The sequence below is a fragment of the Cervus elaphus genome, chromosome 3 (genome assembly GCF_910594005.1).
Source record: "Cervus elaphus chromosome 3, mCerEla1.1, whole genome shotgun sequence".
Classification (NCBI taxonomy): domain Eukaryota; kingdom Metazoa; phylum Chordata; class Mammalia; order Artiodactyla; family Cervidae; genus Cervus; species Cervus elaphus.
This window is the reverse complement of record NC_057817.1, coordinates 53412740-53435821: the sequence shown is the minus strand read 5'-3', so window position 1 is coordinate 53435821 and position 23082 is coordinate 53412740. Positions and strand designations below refer to the sequence as shown.

The 23082-nt window shown below is 56.7% G+C and overlaps 1 protein-coding gene across 1 annotated transcript; it reads right to left on the bottom strand.

Moving 5' to 3' along the window:
- Positions 1-110: 110 nt before the first annotated feature.
- On the bottom strand, positions 111-22813 carry CTDSP2 (CTD small phosphatase 2). The gene is made up of 8 exons (XM_043888687.1): positions 22224-22813; positions 9228-9376; positions 7642-7680; positions 7135-7236; positions 6491-6547; positions 4268-4360; positions 3958-4143; positions 111-3780 (listed from the first exon to the last, which is right to left on the bottom strand). Exons 1-8 carry the CDS (start codon positions 22285-22287, stop codon positions 3655-3657), a joined length of 816 nt encoding a protein of 271 aa, XP_043744622.1. The 5' UTR covers positions 22288-22813; the 3' UTR covers positions 111-3654.
- Between the last annotated feature and the right edge of the window lie 269 nt (positions 22814-23082).

Genomic DNA, 23082 nt, shown 5'->3' with positions numbered 1-23082 from the left:
AGCTGGCCTCCCGGCCTGGGCACTCCAGCCTCATCATGACAGAGGCGTTTTGAGGGAAGAAGGGGGTGGGGGGTAAGTTCCGAATGAACAACAGCAGGGGCAGGAGACAGTTCCCATTCATGGATGGGTTTTTTAAACCCACTTTTATTCATTAATTGTAAGTAATACAAATATTTCAAAAATATAAACAGACACTTAATGGCATCCTACATTTCAAGTTTTTGAATACAACAAATTTATCAAATTATGGACTTGTAAGCAAGGTGGTCAGAACCCCAGAGCCCGGTCACAGTGGGAGGCAGACCTCCCTGGCCCTCCAGACGGCGTCCTGAAGGGGGCTGAGCGGCAGAGCACAGGTCAGATCTGAGACAACTACAAGCAAAGAAGCTCAGGGCCCCAAAGACCAGAGTCTGCTCCCGGGGCATGCCCACAGCTTTGAGACAATGTGGCAGGGGGCCAGACCTCTGCCTCCCCGGCTTGAATGCAAGTATTTACTGGTTTTTTTTTTTTTTTTTTTAAGACAAAACTAAAACCTCATTTTACAAAAAAGGCAACTGAGGGATAACAGTAACAAGTAACTAAATGAAGACCTAAAGGGGAAACCAAACAGGCCCGCCTGCTGTAGACACTGGACCGCTGGGACATGGGGCGCAGACAACCCTGGAGGGGTGGGGAGCTGCCTTACCGAACAAGGCCCCCCAGGAACAGGCCAGGCTTGCAAACAAAACAGAACGGGACCCACTTCCCAGGGAATGACCGCCTCTAGACTTCCCATGCTGTTAGCACAGACAAGCTTCGGGGCCACTGTGAACAGAGGTGAATTCATACACTTATAAAATGGTCCAAATCTTTGGGAGGCGGGAGGGAATTAAACAGAAGGTCCCAGGTTAACTGAAGGCAAATCACCTCCGCCTCTCTAGTGAGGGACCACGGGCCCGCAAAGGGTCCCCTCTACAATGTGCAGAGTGGAGACTCTCATCTGACCCTCTCCAAACTGGTCCTGTGTCCAAAGCTCCCCCTATGAGAGGGACAGAACATCAGGCTTTTGATTTAGAAGCCCAATCAGAGAGACACGCCGTGTCCCTGAAGAGGCACCTTAAAAACTGAACTTGGCAGGCGGGCAGGTTCCTGCATGGCTTGAACCGGGGCTGGCCAGGCCTGGTAGCCTATTGCTTCCCAAAGGCCAGCCTCACACACGAAGTGCTGGTAGGAAACCCTGAAACAGATCCTGGGGTGAACTGGCTCCTCCTTGCAATCTTGCCCTCCTCCCAAGTTGAGTCTGGCCTGATTCCTCTAAGGAGCAAGTTTTGCAATCATCTCTTGCCCCTAACACACTGAAACTGGAGACCAGAAAGCCCTAACGACTTCAGGCTGGCTCTGGTCCACACAGATGGACCCTGCTTAGACTTATATTTGGCTGCGCTACCTCTCCAGGGAAGGGAGGAGGGGGCGAGGGGGTGCAGCATTTCTGGTTAGGAACCGCTGGGGCGGGGCAGGGGGTCTGGTGAGACAGGCCTGTGGAGCTGGGCTTCATGCAGAAGTAGCAGGCCCTCCCAGGTCATCCTGGGCCCTGGTCATGACCCCTCGGAGCACTCAGACAAGCCTGACAGGAAAGTGGGTGGCACTGGCTCTTCCCAGAGACCAGGTGACCCAAAGGAGGGCAGAAAGGGTCCCTTGGGGGGTCAGCCTACAGCCTCTTATTGCTTGTTTAGTCAGAAAAGCTTGGCTGGATGCCATGGCAGATTTGGCCCGAGGGCTGACCCTTTGAGTGGGGCTTAGGAGAGAGGCCCCCCTGTGATACCAGAAGAGAGGCTTAGGCCAGGGCCTTAGAATCAGAAGCTCCTACCTCCCTTCAGGAGACGTCCTTCCTGGCCAGCCCTGGAGCCCTCTTTCCCCACCAGCATGGAGCAGGATCCCACAGGCACCAGGAAATGCTGCTGGGGAACTGACCACACAGGCCTGGGGGGCCCTACTCCACCCACGTGACACCAAAGCCGAAGAGAAGGCCTGACAGCCTTGCGGCGGTCACGATGCCAGAGGACTCCGGGCAGCCAGAACCCCGAGCTGCTGTTCTGCTGCCCGGTCCCGACGAGCTCCTCAGACTGGCCCAGCGTGCGGAAACCAGAAGGGATAACGGGGGTGAGTCCTGAGTGGGCGGAGTTCTCGCACCTGAAGCAACTTACAAACGCTTGGCGACACCTGCCTCCAGGGAAAAGGGGGTGGGGGTGGCAGGAACCCCACCGGAAGGAGGGGGGCGGCCGCGGTTAAGGCAGTGACCTGAGGCGGGGCTCCCTCTGGGGCCCCTCTGCTCCCAGTTACAGCAGCTCTTCCCCTTTTGTTTCCATCCTGGGGAAACTTCCTCTCTGTGGCTTTTTTAAAGCATTTCACCATTAAGAAACTTTGAAAGCAGAGAGACTTGCAAAGCACAGGCGAGTGGCGCACTCGGCACACCTGTCGCTGTTGGCAGGGCGCACGTGTGTTTCCTCGGCAAACTAAGCGCAGACAACACCCAGCCCCTCCGCCCAGGAAACGCAAGCACGCCTGGGGCTCTGCAGAGAACCAGCGCCAGCTAGCCAGGAAGGATGAAGACACTCGGCACAGGCCAGGCCCTGGGGGAAGACAGAGGAGAGAGCCCTGCCCAGAAACAGGAGGGTGGGACCCGGGAACAGTCCTGTGGCAGCACCAGCAGATTCCCTGAAGGCAGATGGAGGCACAGGCCTGGGCGCCGCTGACCTACAGGCCGAGTGGACACACACTCATGCTCATCCCCGCACCCCCGGGGCCTCCCACTCTCACCCCAGGCCCAGGACTGCAGCTCTGTCAGAAACAAAACAGCCCAACACTGTATTTAGAAAGAGAATTTTAAAACAGAGTCAAAAGAACGGAAATCAGTTATCTGTCCTCTTCCAGGGCAGGGAGAAGACCTCCTTCCCCACAGGTTTAAGACTATGGCTAGGTGGCGAGGAAGGCAGGCCTGGTGCCCAGGCCTTGGGAGACGCAGACAGGACCCGAGTCAGGCACTCCGCTGGAGGCAAGGGCAGCTGTCGGGCCACAGGACCCAATGGCCACTGGGGCCAGCTCTGGAAACAAGCTTTCATCTTCCCAGAAATGTCGCTTCTCTGCAGCAGCTGGCAAGAGAAAGGCTTTAGAAAGATGCACGCCTGGGGCACCCGAAGGCAGCCCCTGACCCCATTCTCTCCTTGGCATAAACCTTACAACACTGAGGAAAGGCCACAGGTTTGGCAACGGAGCCTTCAGCAGTCTTCAAGCCTGCAGAGTCTGCAGGAGACAGACTCGAGGAGACTCTCGATCCTTCAGTTTCTCTCCTAACCGGAAACGCACATATCCTGGGGCCACAGTTCAAGACAAGACAGACAGACACACACACACACATACATACACACGCACGTGTGTGTGCACACACAGACGCTCACTCACATCTCAGGAACCCAACTCAGACAGCCAGGAGCTCTGGGTATCGCTGGTCTGCTATATGCCCACTCGGCATCTAACCTGTCCTAGAGCTCTTTCCAATCACGTCTATGTCCAGGCCTCGTCTGGCTAGACGCTCCCGCTTCCACTCTGTCAGACTGATCATGAAGGCACAGTGAGGAAAGCCCCTGCTGGGACGGCCGCGGCTGGCAGCGGGGAAGGCTAAGGGGCCCGCAGCTGCCCCAGGCTGGTGTAGACGTCCTCAGCTCCGCTCAGCTCCTCAAAGATCGGGATCAGGTTAAGCAACTCAGTGTCCGCCATGTCGTCAAACCAGGACTGCACGGGCACCTGGGGAGGGAGAGGGCGGCCTGAGTCTCCTGCCCCGGAGCCCCTGGAGCCTGGCCCGTTCACCCGGGCTGCTGCGCCGCTCCAGTAAAGCCCACAGCTCCCCCCGCCTCTCCGCCCCTCTCCTCCCAGGACAGGGGCTCTGCCGAGCCCTGCCGCATGGGTGTGTGGACCACTCACTGCATTCTCCGGGTGGAAAATGTAGGAAGCAGGCGAGTTGTCCAGAATGAGGGTTTTCCGCAGGTCCCTTCCCAGGCGGCTGAGGTCCTTGACGTAGCAGCCCTGGTGGAACACACAGGACTCACGGAACAGGCGGGCCCGGAACACCCCACACCGGTCCAGCAGATCCGTCACGGGGTCGGCATACTGGGAGGAGAGAGGCAGCTTTCTGTTTGGACGCGGTCCTGGTTTCCCCGGGGCCTCCTGCGGAGCTGCAAGGAGCTGCCACACCTGCTCCTGGTCCCTTGCTCCCCGCCGCCGCCCCCAGTACCTTGGCCAGGCTGGCGGTGAAGAGGACACATTCGAAGAGCTCCCCCATCCGCCTCAGGAACTCGTCCACATACGGCCTCTTGAGCACGTACACCTGAGGAGCAGCAGAGCGGACTGCTGGAGACCCTGTGCGGGGGGAGCTGCACCGCGTCAGGCCCCATCACACTCGCACAAGCAGGCGCAGAACTGACGCAGTCCACACTCCCACAGCCCGCCTCTGGACCACCTGGCCGGCAGCCTGCTGCCCCACAGACCGGGGCGTTGGCATCACCTCCTCACCAAGCTCCTGCTGGCTTGGTGGTCCCAACCTTGACCCAGCTCAGAAAGAAACAAAAACACCTCAGGTCCCAGGAGCCATCTCTTTCCGGCGGTGAACCATCAGCTGCCTCCAGAAACAAGTAATCAAGAATAGGCCTCACGGATGGAAACAGCCTATCCTGGATTACTTGAATCCAGCCACAGCCTCGGCAGGAGTTTCCTATCCTTGGTTCTGGCAGGACACTCAGTCCAGGTCCCCATCAGGCAAGGTCGCAGATCTTTCCTAACCTCAAGCCCTCCCTTGCAGAGCTTCTCTGAAATGCACCAGGGGAAAAGTGGCCTGTTCCCCTCTCGTGACCACAGATCCAACACCCTGTAGCACCGTGCCCTCGTGATCCCACCCACTTTGTGCCTCTCCTGCCAGCCACCCCGCCCCCCGTGTCACCTCTCATCACCCCGCACAGCATGGCCAGGACGCTTCCCTGGGTGCTTGTCCCTTGTGGTCTCTATTCCCTGCCCCCATCCAGGTGCTCTCCTGTCATCCAGCCTACGTAGGTGCTCCTAGAACCATCCCTTCAAAGTTCTTTTGACCCACGTCCCTCCCAGCTCAGGAGCGTGTGCCTCTATGACCCTTCCTCCTGGAGGTGTCCTGCACTGGCCATCACTCACCAGACCCCTCCCAGCTCTGCAGCAGGAACCCTCTGCTCCAGGTAGCCACAGCTGGGCCTCCTCTCATTTGTCATTTCTTTAACCTTTAACAGGTCCTCTCTTCTTGCTGGTTATTCATCAAGCTTGGCATCCTCTCACCACTCTTTGCTGGAAACCCAACTTCTGCATGTAGACGCCCCACTACCACCGCCACCCCCAATCATGTAAAGCTCGCCCTTTCCCATCCTTCACACCTCTCCTTGCTGGCCAGGAGCTCACCGTGTCTGTCTGTCCATCTCAAGACGCGCCCTGCCTCCTCTGTGAGTTTTGTGCATCTCTATACACCCAAGTGTGTTGCTCAGTTGTGCCGGCTCTTTGCAACCCCCTGGACTTGCAGCCCACCAGGCTCCCCTATCCCTGGGGGATTAGAGGATTCTCTAGTGGGGATTCTCCAGGCAAGAATACTGGAGTGGGCTGCTGTTCCCTTCTCCAGGGGATCTTCCCAACCCAAAGGGTTGAACCCGGGTCTCCTGCATTCTTGACCATCCGCGCCATTGGGGAAGCCCTCAAGCAGACTATGAAGGGCTGCCATTCAGAGTCCGGCACTAGGCCTGGCGGAGCACCTCAGCTGGGAGGAGGGCAGCGGGGGGAAGAGAGCTTTTAATGGACATAGGAGAGTGATGACCACCCATGGGAGCCTCAAGCCCCATTTCCCTACAAGTAACTCTTCTGTTTGACGATCAACACCACAGATCCTTAACCCTGGACTGAGCAGGTTATACAGGCCCAGAGTCTGCTCTTACTTAGAACCAAGTGTTTTCTGATAGATGTGTACTGAGCATTTATTGTGTCAGCATCCAGTGTAGGGACCCAAGGGGAGGGAGCTGCATAAAGAGATACAGAGGAGGAGATGCCTGAGCTGGGAAGGAAGAAAATTCACCAGCTAGGTGGAACGGGTGGGCAGGGAAGGGAAGAAAGCACAGCCAGTACTGGCTTCCTTGCCTCTAACAGGCAGAGACACCAGCTCTTCAGGTCAGAGAACACAGCGCCGGTCACACTCTGGGGGCAGGGCAGCTAAGAAGATGACGGCTACCACTGTTACTGAACAGTGCTTGTTTTTTGAAAAGTTGGGCTGCAAGGAGAATGAAAATGGCAGCTTGAGGTGACTGGGGGGCTGAATTTTTTAAGATGAGAAAGCCTTGAGTGTTCAAGGTACCAATAACAACGGAGAGACTGAAGTCACAGGAAAGGATCAGCTGCCAGAACACAAGCCCTGAGGCACAGAGGACCCCGGGCCCCTGGGCCTGGCAGCACTTACCTGGTGAGTGGTCCCTTCGATCTCTACAGGCACTATGAAGTCAGCGTTGTTGATTGGCTGAAAGGCAGAGGAGTTAATGAGTCAGCTCAAGAGAAGGGACAAGAAGCCCAGCCACACCCCAGTCCTGGCCAAGGCCCGTCCCCTGGGAGGAGGGGGAGGGTCAGATCTCGGAGGCTCCAGGAAGCAAGCGCCTGCCGCCCCACCAGGGGCTCCCGCCCCAGTACAGCCTGTAGTTTCCCTTCTGGTTCTCCCTACAAACCACCACCACCTGCAAATTCTCCCTGAGCCGAGTCTCTGGGCCCTGTTAACAGACGTCCTGACAAGGCAGGCGGGGACAGGGCCCACGGCTGACTCCCGGCCTGCAGCCCTCCGGGCCTGTCCTGTACAGAGCCCCGGGCGCCTGTGCTGGGACACGGGGCGGATGCGGCCTGTCGGCAGTGACCAGAGGGAGCAGTAGCTCCCTCTCAACGTGCTCTGGAGTGGCCGCCAGGCATCTGTGATGCCAGTGTGGCCACATCCCAGAGGCCGGCCCTCCCATCTCTAATCACTCTTCGAGCATCAACTTGAGGCCAATTCACGGCACCTGAGTCAGGTTCCCAGGACAGCCCGAGACGGGTGAGGAAGGGCTCCAGAGGTCACGTTACCTTAAAGGAACTATGCACGAGGGTTTCATCCAAGTCGATGACCACACAGATTCTTCCCTGATCCTCCTCCGTCACCTCTGGGAGCAAGCAGGTCCCTGGAATCTAAAACCAGAGCCAAGGTGCTGAATCTGCCACCAAGGAAGATTAATTTCCCTCAACAGAACTCTGGGCAGAGCTGGGCCTACTGAGGAGACGGAAGATGCCCCCCACCTCAACCCAAGAGAGGTGACACGAGAAGACCAAGAGGAGAAAAAGCAGAGACTGACTCCCTGCTTCCGCCTCCCCAGGGCCTGTGCAGTGATCCGGATACTGGAGGTGGAGGCCAGATGTCCCCTCCACGATCTAATGCCTTGCGCATCGTGGGCCTTCAGCGAATGTCTGGGACAAACAATTCCCAGGTGGGGATCTAGCTAGCAAGATACAAGGCCTCAGGACATCACCCCATGGGGCTGGCGGGATCACCGGGCCTCGGGGCGTCCGAGCACACACCCCACGGGCTGCACTCACCTGGTAAAACTGGTACTGGAGGCACTGCAGCAGGTCCGACTGTGGGGGAGAGGGGAGGTCAGTGCCGCCGCCGGTGCCCTTCCTGCGTCTAAAGCCCATGCGGCCTTGCAGGGGAGTCTCCTCCCCAAGATCCCAGCCCCCTGGAAAACCCTGACATAACAAAAGTGACTGTCCTTCAGAGCTGGGCAGGAAAGGGGCCGAAGTCTCCCTTCCCACGAGGCCTGGTGGAGGGTGGAGGAGGCAGGGGCCCTGAGCTCGCCGGCCACTGCCCCCCAGAGGAACCGGGAACCGCCGCAGCTGATGCAGCTGCAGAGTCAGAACCCCTCACTGCAGAGGCTTCGCCTCTTGCTCGGTCCAGAAACCCAGGCTTTTCCTTGAGAACCTGTCTTTTTCCTATGTTCGCCGTGGGGGCATAGACGGCGGGTGTGTGTGTGCACGCGCTGAGCCTCTACAGAACACAAGGAAGCTGATGTGAGCCCACACTGTGGTCCTAGAATGTGAAGGGAGATAGACTGCAGAGAGATCAGAAACGGTTTTTCTGCCTTTGGCTAATAATAAAAATGTTATGGTTGTAGCAAGCAAGTGATCTTAATGGAAACCCTGAAGAAAAATGAAAATCCTAGCACTTAGAGAAACAATGCTGGCATTTTACTGCATTTCCTTCAAGCCTGTTTTAGCAGTCTTTCCCCTCATGATAGGTAATTCTGCTTTCTGCTTTTTGACTTAAAGTTGCAACTCAACACTTCCACATTGCTGTGAACTCTTAGTAAAAGCTAATAGTTCAGCTAATACAGTCACCTGGTACTTCATTTAACCATTTCCCTGTTTCGGACAGTGAAGCACATGTCTACAGCCTGGCTTTGAAAGAGAAGGAGGACAGCTAAAACTTGGTGGTTCAGAAAGAAATACCAATGGCCTAGGGGGAAAGAAGAATTTCTGCCCCCACCTCTGAGATGCCAGATATATCTTCTGGTAATTATGAGAATCAGAGACACCCTACACATTTCCCAATGCCTCTAACAGGTACAGCTCAGAGTGCTGCAAGGGGTTATCAAGAACTGTGACAGAATTTCAATTCCTTGGTTCCCTGAAAGTTCCTTGAAAGATAACTTGGAGGTTATCTTTGCTTAGTTAAAAATAAAAACAGTCACAGGACTTAAAGCCAGAGAGATTTGAGTCCAAACCCTGATACTACCATTTACTAACCAATAACTCTTCAGGGGCTACATATATCCTCTGGGTTTCAGTTTTCATGTCTGTGAGCTGAAATCCTTATCTATCTGGAGGCTGCTATGGGTCATATGAGACAACATATGCAAAGTGCCTTGCACGGTTCCGGGAACTTGGAAGGATCTGGATTACAGGGGCCCTCAGAAACCAGAGGGACATCCAGGTGGCGCGCACCACAAATGGGAATCAACGGGAGGATGTCCCGTGATGGGAAGGACAGAGGAAGGGGCTCCTCTGGGCCCGAGATCTTCTGGCGAAGGCAAGGCTGGCTCGCCCTCCTGCTCTGGTTACAGGGACCCCACTCGCCCACGGCAGCCCCGTCCTTGCTGGCATCGCACCGCCTTGGACCCAGCTACCTTCGCAATGGTGTTGGCTTCCTCCTTGTAGGGGGAGAGTTCAGTGGAGGAGGTGGACTGGCCAACATGCTGGGCACGAAAACAGCAGAAAAGGGCCTTGAAGATGTTACGGCCACGCGGCTTCTTAGGAGAGGACTTGGACACCAGGCCTAGAGAGGAGGGAACGACAGAGGCGTTAGCTTCAGGGCATCCATGGACGCCCACTTCCCACGCTGTGTTCCCTCTAGTCTGGAAGCTCCACTGGGGCACATGGTGCGGGCCAGGTGAACAACCAAATACAGTCACCAGTGAAACGCACACGTTCATCCCAACATCTCTGTCAAGTAGAAACACAGGCACCCCAGCCCCTGGTTTGGGAAATGAGCTGTGTAAAATTTGCTCTGAATTTGCACAGTCGGGGGAGGGGCACTGAACGATGGGGCCAGGCACAGAATCCACTTTGATGACAGCACACCAGGAAACCCTCCAGATGAATTCACAAAACCAAATATCCTCCCTACCACCAGTTCCCAGAAGACTACCCATTCTAGAGAAGGGAGTGAGCTAGACCCCTCCCAGTTAGCAGAGCTTCTGTCCCGTTCTGGGTCAGCTCCCTTCAATGTCTGATCGGTTGGCAGCACTGAGCTCAGACTAGAAAGCAGAACGGCTTCAGTCTCAAGAAGAACCTACCTGCTTTGTTCACACCCCTGTGTCCTTCCCACATTCCAGGCACTTTCCTTACCACTCCCTCTCCTCCAAGACCACAAGAAGCTCACTCTCTTGGGACATGTACATCCAGCACTGGGTTCTGGGTTAATGTCCCTGCTTCTAGGCTGTAACTGCTAAGCCCTGCCTTGACAATTTGGGCTTTGGAAATACAAAGCCATCTTAATCGGAGGCTTGGTAAAGCAGCCCCAGAAAGGTCAAGCTGATACAAAAAGCTATAGGTATTACAGGATCAACCAGAAACAGGCCTTGGAAAATCTTTTTGAAGTTCCTTTTATTTTTAGATGAACCGTTCAGCAACTGTGCTGAGGAGCAGGAAGCCAGGCTGTCCTCTGGCCAGGAGGGGGCGCTGCATCGCTGCCGCCAGAGTAGGCCTCGGCCACAGGCCTGCCCTCCCGAGTCCTGTCCTCCTGCCATCCACCTCACTCCACTTCAAGACAGAAGGCAACCTCCAATGCAGGAAAATAAGCACCGGAAATGCCGCCACCTCCAGCGGGGGCAGGGGACAAACAGAATGTGGCGGTGAGGACAACCTTCCACGTGCTGTCGGGTTTAGGGAGGGAAAGGGGAGGCAAGGTGGTGCCCAAACCCCATCGCAGCGAGGCCAGGCTCCCTCAGCTCAGCCCCCAGAGGGCGTGCTGCACCTGTTCAGAGGCCGCTCCTACAGAAGTGACGGAAGAGACATTTACCACCCAGTTTCTGGGCTGCCTGAGCCCCTGGAGAGGAGGGAAAACCAAACTCTGTTCCTGGGACCAAGGATGAGGAAATGGCTGCTGACCCCCAGTCAAGTGGCAGTCAGCACCGCCCCGGAACAACTGACTCAGCTCTGGCTCAACAGAGAGGCTGAGGTCGGGCACCGGTCGGTCCAGCCTAGCCCTCTCCCCTCCCTGGATCAGGCAGATCCCCTGACACTGGTATGACCACTTATAGCCTTTCAGAACATGTTCAGGCTTCCCCAGCGATTAGCCTAAAAACCTGGATATCACTCTTGAGCTCCTGGCCCTGGTGGAAAAAACAAGATTTCCAGGGACTGGGGATCCTGGCCTGAAGGAAGAAGTTGCATTGGAGACCTTGCCGAAGGCCCCTGAGTCCAGGAGACAAACCTGTGAGCAGAGACCAGGACGTAAAGACCGCAAGGTGGTTCCTCGGACTTTTTCCTACTCTGAATAATCTATGCAGAAATCAGAGGGAAAGGACAGTTTCTCCCCCTGTCTGTATGGCCCACGTTCAATACCAAGCCCGGGACTCAAGCAGACGCTGACACAGAGCTCTGAGACCAAAGCTGAACCATCGCTCTTCCTCTGGCTTATGCTTTCTTCACGCAGAACCACAACCAGAGGCTTAAACCAGGCACCGAGCCTTTCTTAAAAGGCCACAGGGCCCAAGCCGTTCCTGAAGAGAGGCCGTCAAGAACGCACTCAGCATCTTAGTGACAGACGCTGTGAAGGCTGAGTAATCCTGGGAGGCAGGGGGGTGAAAGGGGCAGCTGGCTGGGGCCACGGAGAGGCCTCGCTGGCTCCCACTGCGGGAGGCCCAGCAGGCCGGAGCGCTGCAGCCTCAGAGGGAGCTGGGGGGGGGGGGGGGGCTGGGGGCGCCTCCGCTTGGCCTGGACTCTGCAGGGGATGAGGGTCTTCTCACAAACACAGTGTGACCAGGCAGCCCCTGGGCCTCAGAGACCACGAATGCCGTGACCCTGAGGGCAGGCGCTCGGAGCCTCGGGAGGGGACCCCAGACCCACAGCAGCAAGGTCAGTACCCCAGACGTCCCTCACCACCCCGCCCCCCCCGGGCCCCACTGCCCTCAGTCCTCCTCACCTTTACAAACACGGCCACTGAGAATCCGTCAGGGCCTCTTTGGCCTCCCCCTAACATGGCTGCCTCCTGACGGGGCCTGCAACGGCCTCCGGCTTCTAAGCAGCTGGTGCTCAGAACTCTGGCTGAGTCAGTGACTCTGGGGCCTCCACGGCCTGTGGAAGTCTTCTGTGCAACTGCCCAGAAGAGTTAGAAAGAAGCTCCCTTATGAGGAGAGGTGGGCAGACAGAGGAGCTGAGCACCTGAGGCAAGCCACTCAGTCCTTCTGGGCCTCAGTCATGTTTACTGAGCACCACTGACGTGCCAGGCCTGTGATGAGACACCTGACATCACTATTTCATTTAATCCTCACTACAAGCCCATCTACAGGCACCAGTCCGCCACTTTATAGAAGGCTAACTGAAGCACAGCGGTGAGGTGACCTGCGCGAGGTTACACGGGTAGCAGGATAGCGGAGCAGGGATGTGAACCCAGATCTGCCTGAACCCAGAGGCAGGTGTCGGGTCCCCAACGGCTCAGGCATCATGAACATCTATCCCTGCAACAAGTGGGAAGCGGTGGGGCACTCTCAAGATCGCTTTTAGAGTGTTCGCTCTGCTCCTCTTTAGACTGGGCTGGTGAGGATTAATTTGGGGTTTGGCCCTCTTCTTTGCTGCCCTGTGGGCAGTCCCTGAACGGGGTTCAGGGGTAAAACAGTACAAGGCTCTGGGATTCCATTCTGAGGCTCCCTTCACCCCCACCTGGGTCTGGCACCCACTCTGACTGGCAGACACCTCTGGGAGATCAAGAGGACACTGGGGGAGGGGGAGAAGCTGGAGCCAGGACCTCTGGTCAGAGATCCACTGTGCTGAGAGGGTTGAAGGGTGAGGGGAAACACCCAGGGTGGGATCTGAGCCTTGTGTCAAAGAGCCTGTCACAGGACTCCTTTCAGCCTGCACTCGGCGCTGCGCTCCTGACAGCCAGGGACCGCACCCTCTCCCCAGGAGAGGAAGCCTGGCACCAGCGGGCGTACAGGCCGGTGGGGATTTCACAGCACACGGTTTCCCCGGCGAGGGAGGGCAGGACTCCGGTGGGTACCACAGAGCTCCATCACTGACGTGCTCCTGCGCCCCCTGCTCCGAACCTCTGGTCTGAGGCACTGATCTGATGGGGGGAGCTCTGGCTTAAGAAGAACGTGTGCAGGTCGCTGAGAAAAGGGAGGCCAGGACACCCCTTCAGCTCACTGCTGCAAGGATTCCTACTGAGGCAGGATGTGAAGAGAAAGGGCGACGGGGGAGGCAACGCCCCCCTCCCCCCCAGGATCACCAGGGCTGGGGTCCAGGCCCTGCCAGTTACCCACTCAGCCACACAGCTTCTTTGAGCCTTAGTTTCCTTATCCGTTAACTGGGATAACAAGACGACCACTCCTGACTGCGAGGACAAATAAAACTTACCAAGCACAACAACGCACCGTGCAGAATAAACCTAAATCCCATGCTTGTTTTAATGAGTTACTAAGGAAAACGACCGCACCGTGGCATCCCCGTGGGCCTCCCGCCCCAGCACGTGGCTGAAGCTCAAGAACAGAAAGAAAGGACGGTGCCAGAGGAGCTCTGACCCTGAGCAGGTTTCACAAAGTAAAACCACCCCATACCTTCTCCCCCGTTCACCACAAAAGCTGTTTCCCAGTTGCAAACTCCCTGGCTGGCATCAGCAAGTAACAGGAAAGCAGGTGAGGCCATTCCACTTGAGACAAAGAATGGTCTCTCCCCTTGTGTCCGCCATGTCTGCCCCCAAGAAGCACCAGGTGGGGATGCTATTTACCTCTGCCTCTTAAGAAGCTAGTGCATAAACATGTGTGCATACACACACACACACGCACAGATGGAGAATGGCTTTGCCAGGACAACACTATTTTTAACCTCCTTCTGAAGGTCAGGCTCAGATATCACCGTTGCCAACAACACAGCTTCGTGTCCCAGCAAAGGAACTCCTCACAGACCTGCCTGGGATTCAGCAGAAGGCAAGCTCTCGGGCTGTCAGGCTTTAACAAGCCCATTCATGCAGAAGGATGCTTTCTTGGTTCACCCCTCAAAAGTGCTTCTCTCGCCACCATCTCTCATCCCCCCACGGCAAAGGCTGTCGCCCGGCTATCACTATAGTATAAAATGGCCTCTCGGAGGGCCTCCCTCCCCTCAGCGTTTGGAGGAAGGAGCGTGTTTGGAGTGTTTCCGGCCTCTGCTGGCCAGCTGCCTGGGACCTGAGGCCAAGACGCATCTGACTGGGGCTCCCCGTGGAGAGGAGTCCTCCCAGGCCCCCAGCACGGGGCATCCGCGCCTTGGCTGAGGAGAGGCCTCGAGGCGCCAGGCGGACGGAAGAGCTCTTGGGCCATCAGGTGAGTCGGCGGGGAACCAGGCGAGAGGTGCCTAGGCGGCCCCCACACAGGAAAGACCAGAAACAAGGGGAGGCTGTGGGCAGCGCCGCGGTGCCCAGCTGCTGGCACTGCTCCCTCCAGGTGGCAAGGCAGGCGGGGCCTCGCCCGGCTCAGCGCCGGCCCCCTGGTCCCACAGAGCAGCCGTGAGGCTGACGGCACGGACTTTTAAAAAGTTCTAGCTACGCTGTCTGGCTCACGGAGCGCCATCCCTGCGGCCAGCCGCGGGGCTGTCCTGCCTACACAGACGCCTGCATTAGCTCTTGCCAGGGCAGCAGGGCTCCCTGACTCTGCCTCTCTCCTAAGAAAGGAGGACCTCTTTCAGTCCTGGGTCCTTCAGGCCGTCTGTGGGGTGGGAGTGGGGGACCCGGTCACCGGCAACCTCGTCTGCTTTTCCCCTGCCCACTTTGGCAGTCTTGTCACGGGTCACAACATGGGGCCACAACGTCAGGGACCTTCCCTCAAGGACAACTCAGTCCTGGAAGCAAGGCACTCCTGGCAACTTCTAAAACAGGACCAAGATAACTGGGTCAATTTCAGAGTCAGCCTTTAAAAGAGTTATTGGCAAAACACCCTTCCGGGCAGCTCTAACATATTTTAGAATCAGGCTGGGGCTCCCAGGAGAAAGAGCAGGCCCTGGACCAGAGCATCCCCTCACAGGTGCGTCAGGAGCAGGCTCAGACACAGCCCACACCAGGGGGCTCTGGGAGGATGTCAGGAAGCGAGCGGATGGCCCACCGCAGCAGCAGGGGCAGACAGGAGACGCCAGCCAGGAGAACCCAGAGGCTGGCCCTGCCCTGGTTTCTGTGCGCAGCACCTGCGAGGCCAGAGATGTCGTCTGGGAGACCGGAAGCCACCCCTCCCGCCTCGAGCCCCACTCTTCCCGAGGAGGTGCTGAGCAAAGCCTTCTGGGCGGCTAGAGGCCAAAGGAAGCCTGCCAGCAGGACACGGACACCCTCTCAGTGGCCGTTTCAGCCCCGGTCTCCTCTCTGCCCGATTCCTGGCTGGTGAAGACCTGAAGAACTTAGAGCCTCTTCTCTCTCCAGCTCGGGAGCCCGTTCTAGGCAACACATGCGTGAGCCTGAGATGGAAACAGAACGCAGGCCCAGGATACAGCAAGGGCCCCTCGACCATCTCTCCTCTGACCAGTGAGCAGGGCGGTGACAGAGGGGTCGCGGACTCAGGCTTCCATCCTGGCTCTGCCACACGTAAGGTGTGTGGCCTCGGGGCTCAGCTTCCTCCTCTATAAGACGGGTAGACTAACATCACCTGCTTCTCAGAGGTGGTCTGGGTGTGTCCTGACCCTAGTGGTACACTTTGTAAGCTCAGCTGCTTGCCTTCGGCACAAGGGACTTTCATATCCCTATCTCAGGCTCCAACTCAAAACGGCCACGGCGAAAGAGGCCACAGAGCTTTCTTCTCATTTCAGAGGTCACACAGAGGTCATGGCAGGGCCAACCTTGGGAAACGGCATTTTCCAAGACTCCACAAAAACCGATCATAGACACACACTCTCTCTCTCGTTGAGGGTGGCCAACCATTTCCTTCCTTCCTTCCTTCCTATCCTGGCTGGCCCGCGCAAACGAACAGGAAGGAGCCTGCCAGGGAGTCTGTCCCACCTACAGGGTCACTCACCCGCTGCCCCACAGCCCAGCTGCACGTGGGCCCAACCCCCCCATCTTGACATGTCCCCTGACGGCGCTGAGCTGGACATCAGGAAACCTGGCGCCTGCCCCAGCTCAGCCGCTCACGCAGCCTGTGGGCCTGCCTAAGGCACAGCCGCCCCGGGCTGTCTGCTTGAAGGCCGATCAGGAAAGGGCCATGCTGCATGGTCCCTTACGAGGTGGCTTCAGGTCGCCTGAAGCTTGAGCAGGTGCCCTGAGAGGTGGCCTGCACAATGAAGAGAAGAGGCCGGGGTCAGGGTCAGGCCTGACTCAGTCAGTCCGAGCTGCCCCGAACCGGCCGCATTTCCATGGACAAGGTGCTTGGTTTCTCGGCGGAGGATTTCCTTACCTGTCCAGAGGCGATCATTCCTACCTCACAAGGTCACCGTGAGGCTTAAGTGAGACACTAGATATAAAAGGTAAGTGCTCTGTAAGTATCATCTGTGATCATTACTGGTGAGCGAGGACCATGACTGTCCATTTACACTCAGAAAACTTTTGGACCCCCTTTTAGGAGCCACAGGGTGGTTAACTAACGGCAAAACCGGATCCCTCCAGGGACTCTTCACGCTCAAGGCTAAACAGGCAGTTGGGCCCCTGCTGCGCTCACCTGGCTCTTCTCCAGGGACACCTGTCAGACTCACAGGGAGCACTTGGAACACACGTATGCCCGGCCCACCTGCTCATCCTCTGATTCAGTAGGACCCAGGTGGAGCTTGTATTTTTAGAAAGTGTCACAGGAGAGTCTGATGTGTGTCCCTGGCTAAGAGCCAATGTCTAAAGGCTGCCAGTGGTCCTTGACTAACCCTTCCAGGACCGGAGGGCGATTCAGTTAGAGAACCCAAGGTCCCTTCCCCCACTACATCCCATCGCCTCATGTCTCTGCAGGCTTCAGGGGACTTGCACCCCAGAGCCTGACTTTCCTTTCTAGGGGTACTTGCTCTATTCTATCACAGAGTCAAAAGACCCAAGCCTGCCGTCTCTTACTATAGGTCCTTGTTCCTGAGAAGGAGGCCCGAGCCCCCTCAGCGTACCCAGGAGACACTTCTGAACATCTGTGGTACACGCTCTGAGCCTTCTCATGAATCTGCTTGGCTCTCATTGGGTTTGGGGCCCCATTTGTTCCCTGAGATCTATGTGGGTGGGAAAGAGAAATTCTACAGGATGCAAAAGAGATAGAAAGAGGTATTGAATAAAAAGGGAGTAAGAGCAAAGTCTGATTTGGGGTAGGGGGTAGGGAAGGAGACGGGGACTAGGATCACCTGGGAAAGAAAAGGAGCTGTCAGCAGGTCTGCCGAGAGATCAGGTTTGAGGCTGACCCCTAGAATAGCTGACAAATAAAACAGAACAAGCCTGTCACTCCTGCCCTGGAGGCCGTGTGCTTGCTGGAGTGCCCCTTCTGCTGTAACAGACCTCAACAGGCACAGTGAGACCTGAAGGGCTGGGCACTTGGCCAGACAAAGAAACTCTGTTCTGCTTGGCCTCTGGTACAGACAGGCTCCTGGTGCTAAATCATTTTCTCCTCATTGATTTCTACTAGTTCATTCCTAAGATGTGCATGGTAATACACTCATCTGCATCTCAGTTGGGAACTGTTCCTCCCCTACAGAAGAGGGCCACACCCAATCCCACGTCCCCAGGACCAGCGAGCTGGCCAGCCCGAGACGGTGAGAAGCACTTTAGCGCTGCTTGTGCTTTCTCAAGCTTCACCCCAAAGACACGGCTTTGGAACATCTGTTTCTCTTCAAAACCCCAGTTTCTTTTTCTCTCCTTGTTACCAGAATTTCCTAAAATACACATATATATATATGTATGGAATCTCACTGGGTTCTTTAACTCTTAAAGCTAACCCAGACAGTAAGACCATAGCATACAGTTGTCTCAAGTCTTCACTGTACCCATTTCTGAGGGACTGAGCAAATGTTCAGAAGATTTAGACTTCAGGGACTCTTCATAGGAGGTATGTGGCTCCCTGGCCTCCTGCCACCCCGGATGCCTGGGCTCCAGAAAGAGAGCAAAGGCCCAAGGCACATTCCACTTGCATAGAATCCCACCCAGTGTTACGGGGCACAGGGGCGTCTGTGCAGCAAGGCTGTGACCCGCCCCCCCCACCAAGGCTTACGCTCCACATTAGTGCCCCTCTGGCCCTCAGCCGCCTGTCTCTAACAATAAAACCCACATGGGTATTTTGCTGCTTTACTGTGTCCTTCAGGGAATGGAGGAACACTGGAGTGGTGGTCTAGCTGTATAAAAAAGAAGGATGTTAACATTTTTCAATCATCTACTAAGTACCAAGCATTATATGTGTGTACAGACCAATACTTCCATTTTACAGAAAAGTCACTAAGAACAGAGAAGTGATTTGTCAAGTCTCACTGTAAACAGGGAAAGCAGGGATTTGCACCCAGGCCGGAAGCAACCAATTCTGCTCCCCAGCAATTCTCCCGAACACTTTTAACTGCTGCCCCTGCCTTCCACCCTCCCCTCCTCAATCCCCTCTCCATCCCAAGAGACTAGATGAGACTATAAGACAATAGCTCAACCTACCCAAAAGCTAGGAGGAAGAAAGTTGAGAAGGGGAAGGGACATATACTTACATATAAATACATACTGTCTTTCTCTTGCTTAGTAATGAACACATGTACTAACTCTTCACAGAAAGATTGGGCGCATCAACTTACTTCTATTTACCATTTTAAGAAAGTTTGTGATCATATGGGATTTGGAAGGTCCCACCGAGAGGATGAAAAGGGACCTCTCTTCCATTCAGCTTAAGACCCCTATAGTTGAGAGGGAGGAGACAGGAGTCAGGGACATGACCACCTCTGCCATCTCTGGAGAGGCTTTCACAGCAATCCCTGAGTCTAGCTCCACCGCAAACTGTCCAAGTCAGACTCAGCAGCAGAACTGCAAACTCCCAGCCCAGGATGGCGGGCATTTACAAACATGGTTGCCGAGTTAGCAGGGCTCCCTTGAGCTGCTTTGGCAGGGAACAAACACAAGTGTCAGTCACCACCCAGGCCCCCACCCCACTCCAAGGTGGGGCAACAACTCCAAAGGAGACACAGGAGTGAGGCTCGGTGGCCACAAAGAGGCCAAGGCGGAGGCTGGGCCAGGAGGGGAGAGGAGCCCCGCGGGGCGGGCGGAGCCAGCTATAAACACACACCCTGGACGCTCACCCAGCAAGCTGAGGGAGAAAGCCAAACTTTTCAAGTTAAGGGCCTAGCTACAACTATAGTGAAACGTGTCTGAGCTTTTACGTGAGCGAATAAGGCAGAATTTCTCCCTTGTAGGGAGGAAGCAAGAGTCAGGAAAACCTGCCACCACCCTAACTCTTAGGGATGGTCAGTTACCAGAACCTACTACTAAGACACGTGAGAAGACAATCCAAAGCATCACCATCAACTGTCTGAAAAGAAGGGGCATCAGGTCCCACAAAACAAAATGGAAGCGGGTCCCAACTCCCATAGAGGGGCTGTGGGTCACTCAAGCTCTGGAAGAGGTTGCCCCACCCTCGCGTTTCACCCCGGGAGGTTATAAACTAACCTATTTCCTTGGCTTCTCCCCATCTAACCCCGAAGCCGAAGGCACAGTCTCCCAGCAACCAGGAGACATCTTCGAATGTCTGCCATAAATGGCGCTTTCCTAACCAAAGTGATACTAACTTTGCTTTTTCACTTTTGATATACCTACCACACAGCCCTATCCTTGCTGTACCAGCGAGCCACTTCACCCATCTGTCTAGGGAGATGGTCCAATTTGGGTCCTTTCATCATCAATGCTTTCAGCAACTTTGTTCTACTTCCCCTACTGTAATTACTTTTGAATCATCAACACACCCAGCCAGCCTTAAAGCTCTGAGAGCAGAATGCTAAAAAAGAAGAAAAAAAACAAACCCTGCAAACAACTTCACTAAAAAACCACCCAAGCTAGGAGCCATTTGTATTTTTCTAGAAATTTACTGATGAATAAACTGTCTCAGTACTCCTTCCCCATTTTTCCAAAGGGAGGCTGAAGCCTAGAGATAGGACACTGAAGAGGAGAGAGGGCCAAACTCTTAAAGAGAAAACATCTGCTCCCCACCCCAACTTTTTTATTTTATTTTTTTAAGATGCAGGATTTGTTTGTAAAGGATGAAGAATCAGAAAGTTGGCTTGCTGGCTGCTGTTTGCCCAAGCAGTTCAGGAAGAAAGCATGTCTTCTCTGGAATGCAGTCAAATTACAGGGGAGAAGAGAGACCCCCAAGCTGCCGGCTTGAAGATTCAGACTCCTCCAGGGATAGGTTTGAAGGATAAACCACACACACACAAAAAGAAAATTGTAACTCTAAAAATTCAACCAACATCAGCAGCTAAAGACTGTCAAGAAGCCAGCTGCTTGCTTTCTGCTATCCTCTTCCCCACCACTTGCCCTGGTGGATGAAACTTCCAGCTTTGATTGGTAAGCTGTCTCTTCAGCAGTCCAGCTTTCCCCCACTCCTGGTGTGGTCCTCTCCCTGGGAGGGCACCCTCCTGAGCCGGTACAGGAGGGGAGGACCAGAGTGGGTCCAGGGCAATTCTTCCCCTTCTCATCAACACTGCCCCCTCTGGAATCCTCCATCCACACATTTCTTCATTTTTGGCTAGCACTTGGAGTCTTTTCCTCAGATGAGGTTGGGAAGAGAGCGGGAACAGTCAGGAGTGAAGTTATAAAAACAGAAAGCCTCCCCTCTTCAGCCCTCAGCACAGCTGAGCAGCCAGAGGAGGGGTGAAGCTGCAACCTGGTTAGTGATGTGGCCAGGAGAGCAGGGAGTCAGGGGCTCTGGGATCTGAGTAGGCAAGGCTTAATATTTAAGTAAGGCCAGCGGATGCAGGAAGCACGCACTACCTCCCGCCCCCCAGCATTTCACCAAGGGAATCAGGGAATGGTGAAACCACCAGCCCAGCTTTTTAGCCTCTAGGCAAGTTGGGGGTGCTTCTTGGGACCAGGAACCCCCTAAATAAGTGATCTGCTGATTAATGTTGCCTAACAGGGGGCTCTGGGGCTACACCGAGGCCCCAGGGCTGGCCCCTCACAAGGCACTGGGCCTCAGTATGTCCAGCTGCAGCACTGGGCCTTTTTTGTCCTGTTCTGGGGGATCGAGGGATGAGCAGAGACGCTCCGAATTTGGTCCCAAAAGCGTGAGCTCCCCAGCCTACCCAGACCAGGTGGCCCCAGTCTGGGAAGTTCTCCAGAAAGAAAAAAAAAAAAGACGCTAGTCCTTATTCCCCGCGGAAATTCTGTCCGCTCTTCTAGACACATTCCTCAAGGCCCGAAGAGGAACGTGGGGGAGGGGGAAAGAGTTTCGGGGCCTTCTCAGGACCAAACTCAAAGATCTCACCCTCGAACCCCCACCTTCCCCGTCCCTAGGAAGGGCCTCGGCCCAATCACGCTCCAGTCCCCAAACCCACACCCAGAGAGGGCCCGAGACCCCCCTCGTATCTCACCGCGACCCGCAGGAAGGCGGGGGCCGCTAGCCGCTGCCCACCGAGAACTCGCACTTTTTCGCAGCGCGATTCAGAAACACGCCGGGTCTGATGCCATCCGGCGAGTTATGTAACCAGGGACACCGTTCTCGGGCTAAACAAACGCGGCTCTGTGTGTGGCGGCGGCCCCGGGGAAGCGCACCGGGGTAGGGAGGGGCTCCGGTCGGGCCTTGGGGTCGCGCTTGTTTGCTCAGCGAAAGCGGCAGGAGGCCGCCCGGCGAGAGCCCCGCGCGCCGAGGTCCCTGGCCCAGCAAACGGCCGCTGGCCGACCAGGTCCGGTCATCCAGGGCTCGGCCCCTCCCCCACCGCGGCCGCCCCCGCCTCTCCGGGCGGTGAACTTGGTCCCAAGTCCCGCCGGACGCCGTCACCGCCCGCTGCCTGAGCAACCCCGAGCTTTGGCGGGGGTGAGGGGGGTGAGGGGCTGGGGGGTGCGGCTGGGAAGTGCTGGACTCCAGTCCCGGCTCCTTTCTAGCCCGAGACCGCCCGGGACCCCCTCTTTCCCCTTCCCTCCCCAGTCCTTGTAGTCCTGGGGCAGCCGCGCGCTCCGGTGCGGGAAAGTGACGACCCCACCATCTAACTCTGGAGAGGATGGACGCGAGGAGGCTCGTGCTTCGAGCGCTCACCCCTTAGTCTCTCTGCCCCGAGAGGGGGGGTGCAGAAAGGGGTGACAGCTGCGCGGATGACGCCCCTCCCCCTAGGGCGCAGGGAGCCCGGGCCCCGGCGCAGCCCTCTGCCGGGTCTGAGTGCGCACCAGGACGCAGGGGCGGACGGAGAGGGGGATCCGGTCAGAATCGCCCACTCTGAGCCCCGGGAGGTCAGGGGCCGAGACTCGGGTTCGCTGCTGTGCTAGCCCCCTCCCCGCCCGGGGGCGACGCAAAGTTTTGGGAAGTTGCTGCCCCTACCTTGCTTGGTGAGCACCAGGGCGTCTTCCCTCCGCGCCTGGGTGATGATGGAGCCGTGTTCCATCTAACAATCCCGCGGGCCCGGGCTGGCTGGGCGGGAGGACGCGCGGGCGCACAGGCTGGGCTGGGCTGGGCTGGGGGGCCTGGGCGGGGGCCCGCTCCGGCTCAGGCTCGGGCTCCCGAGACTCCGACTCCCACTGCTGTTCACATCCCGGCTCTTGTTCCCTCCCTGGGCCGGGAAGGGAGGCGGCCTGTATGGAGAGCGGGCGACCCGGGTAGCGGCTCTCCCGGGTGCCCCCAGCCCCGATCCCCCGGCGGCAGCTCCGGGCTCCTCAGTTTGGGTCCAACATGGAGAATCCGGAGCGAAAACAAGAGGAGGAAATGGGACACGGGGCGGTTTCCAGGCTCCCCCCTCCCCTCCGTACTCCAGATAAACAACCCGCGGCTGCAGCGCCCACCCCCGCGCGCCTCCAAGCTCTGGACCCGGCCTCTCTACAGCCTGCAGGCGCTTCCCGCTCCGGGGCACAGTCCTAGGCCCCGGGCCCCTCCACCTGCGAGCCGCCGGGGCTGCGGAACATCCGGAGCTTTGCAGTTTTGTTACGGAAAAAGCGAATCCCCGAGGGGGGTGGGGTGGCGGGCGGGTTGGCTGGCGGGGGAGACTTGAAACCGCTCCGGCATTCCGATTGGCCCTCTCCGAGAAAAGGGGCGGGGCCCCTCCTTACTATGCGGTGCGAGGACCCAACAACATTCCAGACGTTAAGGCCACGCCCCGGGCCACTCCCCCCTCGTCGGGCTGCGGCCTCCCAGTCTTCTCGGCCACACCCCCTCCCCAACTACTTAAAAGGACACTCCAAAGCTC

Coding starts and splice junctions, on each gene's coding strand:
- CTDSP2 (XM_043888687.1), bottom strand. CDS start 22,287: ATGGAACACGGCTCCATCATCACCCAGGCGCGGAGGGAAGACGCCCTG. Junction 7,237..7,641: donor TCCAGTACCAGTTTTACCAG/GTGAGTGCAGCC, acceptor CTCTGGTTTTAG/ATTCCAGGGACCTGCTTGCT. Junction 6,548..7,134: donor TCGTGCATAGTTCCTTTAAG/GTAACGTGACCT, acceptor TCTGCCTTTCAG/CCAATCAACAACGCTGACTT.